At 39.3% G+C, this 10,844-nt stretch overlaps 1 protein-coding gene across 1 annotated transcript; it reads left to right on the forward strand.

Moving 5' to 3' along the window:
• The first annotated feature begins 577 nt into the window (after positions 1–577).
• On the forward strand, positions 578–4,337 carry LOC124285674 (respirasome Complex Assembly Factor 1-like). Its single transcript, XM_046721948.1, has 4 exons — positions 578–777; positions 2,003–2,106; positions 2,331–2,460; positions 3,064–4,337. The coding sequence occupies exons 1-4, from the start codon at positions 667–669 to the stop codon at positions 3,106–3,108; spliced, it is 390 nt and encodes a 129-aa protein (XP_046577904.1). The 5' UTR covers positions 578–666; the 3' UTR covers positions 3,109–4,337.
• Positions 4,338–10,844: the final 6,507 nt, after the last annotated feature.

Here is a 10,844-nt window from a genome sequence, read left to right on the forward strand (position 1 = left end):
TTCGAACCCACACCCTCAGAGTCAGAGTTGTTTTGTGTGTGTGTGATGATTTTTTATGGAGAACATGTACAATGTGAATGACCCCCCCTAAAATTTATGTACAAAGTAAGTGACCCCATGCATGTCATGTACAAAATCAATGCACACACACACAATGTTTTTATACATAATTTTCAAATATTTTTATGTACAAAATTGCTGCCCCCGAAACATATGTACAAAATTGATGACCCCCTACGTCCCCAGAACAAACAGGGTGACCCCCTTAAAATCATCATCACCCCTTACCCATAAATTATTCAAGGCCCCTAAATTCTTCTCGAACCTATTCTACACCGTCCCATGCAGCAGCATCTTGTTTTGTTCGACCAAACGACACTTTGACAGTCACTCTCTATATGACCAAAGCCATCGATATGCTGTACATAGCGAAATATAGATTAAAACTGGTCACCAGGCTAAACTCTCAAGTATAGCCTTTCAGAAAACCCACTACACCTCCTTACGTGCTCGCTTCGAAAAGCGCCACAAAAGGGGAGTAACTCTAATTTACATGTAACTCTTCATTAGAGGAGAAAAAGTGAACGTTTCATGTGGTCGTGTCTTTTTTCGGTAAAATCGTTGAGAGTAATATTCTGTCTTTCATCTGTCTACTAAGGCCCAAATATGGCCACTACGCCAGTAAAACGTAATGTTAATAAACCGGTAGCAAACGGAACAGACACCGCGTCGATTGTGTCGAAAGCTTTTACACAGGACGCCGAATGGACGGACAAGGTTTGTAAGACTTGAAATTCGTGCAGTTTGGCTTGGTCATGCCGCAATTTACAAGAAACTAAATTTACGACTTAACATACATGGAAAATGCCTGTTTGTTTCTTTACTTTATCGAATAATAATACCAGATAAGCAACCTGTTTAAAATAAGCTATTTGTGGCCTGGATGTGTTGAACATTACCGGGTTATTTTTATCTAACTCAGAGCTCCAGATAAGATTTAGCTCATGTGGGTACTGTACCCACTGTATTTTTTTGGAGTGGGTATTATGAATGTTGAGTGGGTATTTCATTTTCCGTTACCCACTGCTTTCAAATATGTGCGTATTTCAGTCATATTACTCACCTAAGTATTATGTCATTGAGTAAGTTTACTAAGCGGGTATGTTCTGCCTTATGTCATACCTAATCAAAACTAAGTTAAATATAATGGAAATGATTTCATTAATGAATCACTCATCCTATACTGACAGTACAACTTGATAGCAATCGATGTCTTTTTCATTACGTAAGCTATTTTTATAAATACATTCCGTACGCATTTGTTTTGAACTTTTTGCGTATCTAATATTTTCAATGCGTAATTGGTACGCAACAATTATTTTTCAATGCGTAATTTGAAATTTTCTATGCGTATTTTACCCGGATACGCAGCTTATCTGGTCCTCTGCTAACTTGAAGGTTTTTGCAAGTTCAGACACTGAACTGGTATGCATTGAGTGAGGGGTTGTTGAGTGAAGTTATTTTTCTCATACTAAGTGGATTTTGTAACGGTTTAGCTCACTTTTTTTTACTGAGTGGATAATAACCACTCTATGTTTAGTGATCATGATACTTCAAATATTGAAAATCAATGTGATATCTGTGGTATCACAGATCCGTAATTACATAACAAGCCTATCATTCTAAAACACTGTATTCATTTTGCTCCAAGCAGTTGTAGAATCTGACATCCATGTGAAACTTACCATCTACAGCTCCTTGCAAATGCAGATATCTGTCATGTCATATCTACATGCATACAATAGTGAGTGACTTGGGTTTTAAGCCGCTTTTAGCAATATTCCAGCAATATCACGGCAGGGGACACCCGAAATGGGCTTCACACATTGTGCCCATGTTGGGAATCGAACCCAGGTCTTCAGCGTGACAAGCGAACGCCTTAACCACAAGGCTACCCCACCGCCCACTTGCATACAATAACATGATGGTTGCTTTCTTTCAGGACGAGTTTCTTGATGTGGTATACTGGTTGCGACAGATCCTCGGTGTTGTAATTGGATTGATCTGGGGACTTATACCTCTGAAGGGGATTCTTGGTCTTGGACTGTAAGTCTTCTGTTGCAGTTGTACCATGTCTTGACATTTTACAACAGACCATAGCAAGGAGGATAAGATAGAGCATTGTTAATTTTACATTAGATGTTATGGTGTTGTTTAGAAAGTTTGCAATCTTCCCTTTAAGTAAAATTGATAATAGTGGATTAATACCCATATAAATATTTCTTAATCCCAGGATTTGTTTCATAAGTTATGATAATCCCTGTTGACAGCTTTTTCATCATCAACGTGGCCATCGTCTACATCTACTACAACAGCTTTCAGAGGGTCGATGAGGAGGAGTATGGAGGAGCATCAGAGATTTTAAAAGAAGGATTAATGACTTCATTTTCTTCATTTTTGGTAAATACCGATCTTTGTGGTGTTGAACTATCGTTTGTTTTTCATTTAATTCCACACTTTGTATAAGAAAGTTGACACCCTAGCCTTTAGCTCACTGGTTATCTGAACCAAGTGTGACTTACTAGTGACTTAGTCTCCCTGTTTCCGGACCGCCTCCGTGGTGTAGTGGTTAGAGCGTTCGCCCGGAGAGCGGAAGGTCGCGGGTTCGATCCCGACCGTGTCATACCAAAACACGTTAAAATATGGTACTTGTTGGTCCCTGCCTGGCGTTCGGCATTAATGGGTACAACAAGGACTTGTCGGCTCGGAGTCAGTATAATGTGTCTGAGTGGGGTGTTCATGCTTCACTGCGGCATGGTATCTCAGTGGGCTAGCACTATAAAACCAGTTTAAGTCTGGGCTAGTACAAGCAGCCGTACATACATACACACGCATGCACGTCGTCATATGAGCGAAATATTCTCAAGCACGACGTAAAACCCAATTTCACCTCACCTCACCTCACCTCCCTGTTTCCAGTTGATCGAGCAATGTGATGTGTGTGGAAAACTGTACAGAAGTGTCCCAATTTCAGACATTTATTATTTCTGTGCTGTGTTGCAGGTGTCATGGATCATACTGTACTCCTCCCTCCACACGGACTCCTAGCACCGAGCGACCACGGCTTCATACCATCCTACAACACAGCCAGGCTCACAAGCAGCAGCCACACTGATGCTTCTCATTTCATCAACATGTAAATTTACAGTTAAATATAAACAGAATCTGTACATTTGGAATACTGTCAGCTAGTTAATGGTTATACTAGCATACTGACGTACTTAGTTAACGGTCATAATGATAACATAAGTTTATGAACATACAAACTGATTGAGAAGTACATTCTTAAATTAGTTAAAATGCTTAAGGGTTAATGGTTGTATAATTTTCAGATATTTTAAATAGTTTGTGATTTCTTGTACAGGTTTACGACGGTTGATTGGGGAGTGGATTCCATGCTCTTTCTCTTCTCAGTTGCTTTTTTCACTTTTGTAGGAAAGGGGATGTTGGCTGTGAATATTTATTTGCTGAGTTGTGCAATCTTGATGTAACCATAACTTAAGCCTTGTGTCAGCATCCCCCTTCATAATAAGATGGTGGTAGCGTAGCCTAGAGGCTGAAGCGTCCGCTCATCAAACTGAAAACCCGGGTTTAATTCCTCACATGGGTACAATGTGAAGCCCATTTCTGGTGTCCCCCGCTGCGATATTGCTGGAATATTGCTAAAAGTGGCGTAAAACCATATTCACTCATAATCAGAACCAGTAATTTAAAGACAGTCCCTGTCCACACAGAAACAGTGTCTCGGTCACTCCATGCGGTACACAGGTTAAACAACCAGGAGTGTTGTCAGATGTCAGTGACTATGATGGACTGTTTGACCAGTGTGAACAAAAGCTGAAAATATGTGCCAGTGCAATGCAACATTTAACTCTGACACAAAGTTTATTGTTTATTGATCAAATTTAATTTAATTTTGGGGAATAACTGATCATATTGTGTCTGTATAAAGCAGGTGGTTAACTTACTGATGCAGGGTACCACAAAGCAATCCTAGCTCCATGACTAAGCCAATGCTATAGTATGTTAAGTACAGTCACTGTGGCACTATGGAGTGTCACCTGATCACTATTTAATTTTAACTGTACTCAGTCATACAGTGTCATGGTGTGTTTGTATTATCCTGTTTAACCCAAAAAATTATTTTTGGAAGAAAGAAAAAAAAGGTTTCCTTCATGTAATCACAGAAAGCCATAAATTGAAGGACAATTTCATTAGTTTCGTGGAATACAATAATATCCTGTTTCTCGTTGTTTCCAATAAATTTGTTAATTTGATCTGAACTGACATTAATTAGGATTACAGAACATTATCATATGACTGCACTGATGTAGGTTGACTTTTTCTTTGTGTTTTGGATCTGAGTTTTGAATCAAAGAATTTACAAAATGGTTAATTTCTGATTGTAAGAGTCTGTCAAATGATGCTGCGATGCACTTATGAACCCACCAATTTATTTCCAATAATGTTAATGATAAATACAGAGAAAATGGAGTTAGCTATGAAGCTATTGTACAGGGATGATCAAGATCTGTCCAGGGGCTGATGTTTGGCTCCAGATCTCAATCCATGGGCAGCTAAGATTAAATATATGGAGCTGACAAAATCCCATCGGTTATTTTAGCATTAGCTAATGTTCTTGCTGTGCATGGACAACTTTCTTTCTTTTTACACTAAATGGAATATTAAAATACACAGGAATCACAGACTTTTAAGAATTTCCTAATTTGGACCCAAAATTACGCCTTTTTCCTCATTTTGTCTGCTAAGGACACATAGTTAGTAACCGTAGAGAAATGCGTAACCAGAATAAAGAGAGTGTGTAGGTGTGTAGTTAGATTCAGCCTGATAATGATTCATAGTTTAGCACCATGTTCATGGTTGTAACCAAAATGTTAAATTGCTAAAAACTGCATCACATCAGATGCTTCTCCCGTTAAACTTGATGTAACAAAGATATAGGGGCACACCTGTCTTCATCACATTTGTCTCAATGTAAGGGAAAGTGGTGTAAGTTATTGCAACTCTTTGCTCAGAGTTCTGTCCCTTAGCTAGCAAGAACTGCTAACGATTTGTGTCATGATCTGGTCTGTCCATGCCAAGAGCATGTATTTGATATCAGCTAAGCAGTATGTGTCTATACCTGCTTCACTGCATATTCTGCAACATTAAGTTGTGATGCAGTGAAATAACTGTAGTTGTGGTCAAACTTCAATTCACCTTCTCTCTCTCCCTCTAAAATGCATTAGGGGCTGTGGGGTAGCCTAGTGGTTAAAGCGTTGCTCGTCACGCCGAAGACCCGGGTTCGAGTCCCCACATGAGTACAATGTGTGAAGCCCATTTCTGGTGTCCCCCGCTGTGATATTGCTGGAATAATGCTAAAAGCGGCGTAAAACTAAACTCACTCACTCACTCTAAAATGCATAAATATGTCTACTTGATATTCAATTTTTCCTTTATGGTAACATATGGACACAAACTGCATAATTCTTTCAGTAAGGAAGAAATAAAAACATTAGGATGAAAATCGTGCATTTGGCATATGAATCAAATTACATCAATAATTTCCTGACGAGGCTGAACTGAAACTAGTCTCTTGTTTTTGTAATCAAGTACTACCTGTACATGAATACGTTATAGAGTTTCAGTTGCAATCCTCACTTAGATAAAACCATTAGTTTCATGTCTTCTCCATGAGCATCCATCTCAATATTGCTTATGTATACTACCCATCTAAAGTTTAGACTCACTAGTGTGAATGTAGCCACTTACTTCAGTCAACTGTTCTAAACTTGATTTTGCAAAATATTCCATTCAGTTTAAAGGTGCTGTTTACACATGAACTGAGGTATTGTAAAACATATTCGTAACGTTGAAAAGATTATTGTCATGAGTTCAGTAAATGGTGAAAATTGGTGAATTCTTAACAAAACTTTACATCAAAACGCCACTGTTCACATGCACGATATTTGCACATGCCTTTTAGCAATTTGATGCATGATCCTCGTACATTTTATCTGCATAAGGTTTGCAGTTGGTTCCCCCAAGTTAGTGGAGAAATTCATCTCTGATGTAACCATATATTATACATAACAAATAGCGAATGCTTTAGGTGAGTCTAAACTTTTGATGGGTAGTATATAAAGGAGGTTGTGTACTATTGAACAATTTTGTTTTAAAGTTGATGCTTTTTTGTATTTAAAAAAAAAAATGCCATCTTACAACTACTACAGTGAAAATCCATTCTTAAAGTTAATTTATGCATTTTCTTTTTTGAAAACCCACCCGTCTCTACCCTTGCTTTATTTTCCAAGACAAATCTGCAAAACAAAACTTGGTCTTGGTTAGTTGTGATGATGGGCGGTGGGGTAGCCTAGTGGTTAAAGCGTTAGCTTGTCACGCCAAAGACCCGGGTTCGATTCCCCACATGGAGTACAATGTGTGAAGCCCATTTCTGGTGTCCCCCGCTGTGATATTGCTGGAATAATTGCTGGTAAAACTAAACTGCTCACTCACTCTAAAATGCATAAATACTTGATATTCAATTTTTCCTTTATGGTAACATATGGACACAAACTGCATAATTCTTTCAGTAAGGAAGAAATAAAAACATTAGGATGAAAATCGTGCATTTGGCATATGAATCAAATTACATCAATAATTTCCTGACGAGGCTGAACTGAAACTAGTCTCTTGTTTTTGTAATCAAGTACTACCTGTACATGAATACGTTATAGAGTTTCAGTTGCAATCCTCACTTAGATAAAACCATTAGTTTCATGTCTTCTCCATGAGCATCAATCTCAATATTGCTTATGTATACTACCCATCTAAAGTTTAGACTCACTAGTGTGAATGTAGCCACTTACTTCAGTCAACTGTTCTAAACTTGATTTTGCAAAATATTCCATTCAGTTTAAAGGTGCTGTTTACACATGAACTGAGGTATTGTAAAACATATTCGTAACGTTGAAAAGATTATTGTCATGAGTTCAGTAAATGGTGAAAATTGGCGAATTCTTAACAAAACTTTACATCAAAACGCCACTGTTCACATGCACGATATTTGCACATGCCTTTTAGCAATTTGATGAATGATCCTCGTACATTTCCTCTGAATAAAGTTTGCAGTTGGCTTCCCCAAGTTAGTGGAGAAATTCATCTTTGATGTAACCATATATTATACATAACATATAGTGAATGCTTTAGGTGAGTCTAAACTTTTGATGGGTAGTATATAAAGGAGGTTGTGTACTATTGAACAATTTTGTTTTAAAGTTGATGCTTTTTTGTATTTAAAAAAAAATAATTAAAAAATGCCATCTTACAACTACTACAGTGAAAATCCATTCTTAAAGTTAATTTATGCATTTTCTTTTTTGAAAACCCACCCGTCTCTACCCTTGCTTTATTTTCCAAGACAAATCTGCAAAACAAAACTTGGTCTTAGGTTAGTTGTGATGATGGGCGGTGGGGTAGCCTAGTGGTTAAAGCGTTAGCTTGTCACGCCAAAGACCCGGGTTCGATTCCCCACATGGGTACAATGTGTGAAGCCCATTTCTGGTGTCCCTGCCGTGATATTGCTGGAATATTGCTAAGAGCAGCGTAAAACCATACTCACTCACTAGTTGTGATGACACAATACACTTCTGTCTGTACATGTTGTGCTCTGTATAACTTGCCGTCTATATCTTGACTACACAATGTCTGTTTGTATGTTCAATGCGTGCCATCAGTGACCAGTCTGTCAGTGAGGGGTGGTGGCATCATATGACCCTAGTGACCGATTGTCACGGCGGCAGAGTAGCCAAGGGGTTAATGTGTTCCCTTGTCTTACCAAAGACAAAGGTTTCAGTTCCTTCATGGGTATAATTTGTGGACCCAATTACAGGGCCCCCTGCAGTGATATTGATGGAATATTGCTAAAAGTTGTGTAAAACTATTCTCTTTTGTCAATCATGGTCATAATGTAACCAGCACAGTACTTTTCATCAACCCAAAGTAAACATCTAATGATACTTTTTCATCTGTTTTAGAATTTCAATTTAGAGGTAGTTATCAAGCGATTATACAAGTCGCTGCTTATCCCATAATGGCAGGTCATCAGATGTTCATGAACATATACTTCTAAAATGAAGTTACAGGATGACCTTACTTTTTCCGATAGCTGTAGTTAATCTGTCATTACTAATTAAATATACCATGACAGATTAACCATAGTAAAGTGAAAGAATAAAGTTTTCGTTACCTTCCTTTGATTAGTACATAACACTGGTCGATTACCATATAACACTACAAAAAGGGAATCCCATTGTGCCATTAGGTCACATGTTGTCAAAGGTCCTCCAGCCTTATGGTATTGCTTGATGACTTCCTCTAAAGCAGTTAACTCCAGTTCAGCAGTACTGAAAAGCGATGCAATGGTTTTGGTATCAGCCTTAACGGTGACACTGTCTATATCTCAGAAGGTAAAGTGTAGTAGATGTCTTCAATAGTAAGTGATGTTCCAGATGACAGTTGTAGTTAATTTCTTCTTGTCTGACTTATGGAATTGTATTAAGCGACCTGATGTATCATCTTCCAAATGATATTGTTCCAGTTGTGTATCACCACCAAAATATATCCATGTGTATATGTATTTTAATAAACCAAGATTATCATGTTATAGCCAATTGTCTTGTGATTGAAGGGAGACAACTCATGTGTGATTATGACTTCAACTTAGATGAGATTCTTTGCATTCTAAGCATTATGTAGGAACAAAAATAAATAAATTAGAATTAATTTATAAGAACCTTTGACTATTTATTGGTTCTTACTAATTTGAGAAGGTTCATACCTCAACACAGAAAACATACAGTTCAGTTAATATTTTACCTTGCAGATGGCCTCAATGGCTAGGTTGATCAGGTCTGCCTGGCCAGATGAACATCGGTGGTTCAGTCAATGTAATGTTATACCAAATGACCATTATGAAGGGTATAAAAGGCATTAAAGGACTGTTCAGCTTGTGTCAGTTTACTTTGGGTGGAATAGTTGTATAGAACAGCAGCGTGGTATCTCAGTGGGCGAGCTCCAAAATTGCCAGCTTTATTTAAGGAAGTGCATTTGGGTAGCCTTGTATTAAAGTGCATGCCCCCTTACATCTGCCTTCGATCCCAAAGCTGGGTATTTAAGCTATTTGGAGCTTACACTGATTTGCTGAGGGGGACCCCTTACACTGATGAGGCCGGACTATTGCTGAAGGAGGTTTCAAACACTTACACTGATGAGGACTATTGCTGAAGGTTTCCCCTTACACTGATGAGGCCGGACTATTGCTGAAGGAGGTTTCAAACACTTACACTGATGAGGCCGGACTATTGCTGAGGGAGGTTTCAAACCCTTACACTGATGAGGCCGGACTATTGCTGAGGGAGGTTTCAAACACTTACACTGATGAGGCCGGACTATTGCTGAAGGAGGTTTCAAACCCTTACACTGATGAGGCCGGACTATTGCTGAGAGGAGGTTTCAAACCCTTGACACTGTTTCAAATGAGGCCGGACTATTGCGTAATATTTGAGGACTATTGCTGAAGGAGGTTTCAAACCCCTGATGAGGCCAGACTATTGCTGATCAAACACTTACACTGATGAGGCCGGACTATTGCTGAGGAGGTATCAAGACTTACACTGATGAGGCCGGACTATTGCTGAGGGAGGTTTCAAACCCTTACACTGATGAGGCCGGACTATTGCTGAGGAGGTTTCAAACCCTTACACTGATGAGGCCGGACTATTGCTGAGGGAGGTTTCAAACACTTACACTGATGAGGCCAGACTATTGCTGAGGGAGGTTTCAAACACTTACACCCTATTGATGAGGAGGTTTCCAAACCCCTTACACTGACTATTGCTGAAGGAGGTTTCAAACCCTTACACTGATGAGGCCGGACTATTGCTGAGGGAGGTTTCAAACCCCTTACACTGATGAGGCCAGACTATTGCTGAGGGAGGTTTCAAACCCCTTACACTGATAAGGCCGGACTATTGCTGAGGGAGGTTTCAAACCCCTTACACTGATAAGGCCGGACTATTGCTGAGGAGGTTTCAAACCCCTTACACTGATGAGGCCAGACTATTGCTGAGGGAGGTTTCAAACCCCTTACACTGATGAGGCCGGACTATTGCTGAGGGAGGTTTCAAACCCCTTACACTGATGAGGCCGGACTATTGCTGAGGGAGGTTTCAAACCCCTTACACTGATAAGGCCGGACTATTGCTGAGGGAGGTTTCAAACCCCTTACACTGATAAGGCCAGACTATTGCTGAGGGAGGTTTCAAACCCCATTACACTGATGAGGCCAGACTATTGCTGAGGGAGGTTTCAAACCCCTTACACTGATAAGGCCGGACTATTGCTGAGGGAGGTTTCAAACCCCTTACACTGATAAGGCCAGACTATTGCTGAGGGAGGTTTCAAACCACTCCCTGAAAAACATCGGTAATTCTTTACTCAAAAGCGTTAGTTAAGCATCACCCACATATTGAGATGTGCTTTTTTTAAAATGACTGATGTGATTCATTCTTGGAAGCAGTAGTAAACTGACAAAGAGAACCCCTGGCACTATCATCACAGAATTAAGAAAGTTGACAATAGCAAAGGTAAAACTTGCGTTTCAACAACGCTGAAAACTATCTGCACCCAGTCGACACCTCGAATCAGACTATCACACATTAGGCAGTGAAACACGATCATTGCCTAGGAATCACCACTGAATCTGAAATCAGTCTATTGTGTAT

The sequence above is a fragment of the Haliotis rubra genome, unplaced genomic scaffold (assembly GCF_003918875.1).
Source record: "Haliotis rubra isolate DU_JTF1 unplaced genomic scaffold, ASM391887v1 Scf366, whole genome shotgun sequence".
Classification (NCBI taxonomy): Eukaryota; Metazoa; Mollusca; class Gastropoda; order Lepetellida; family Haliotidae; genus Haliotis; species Haliotis rubra.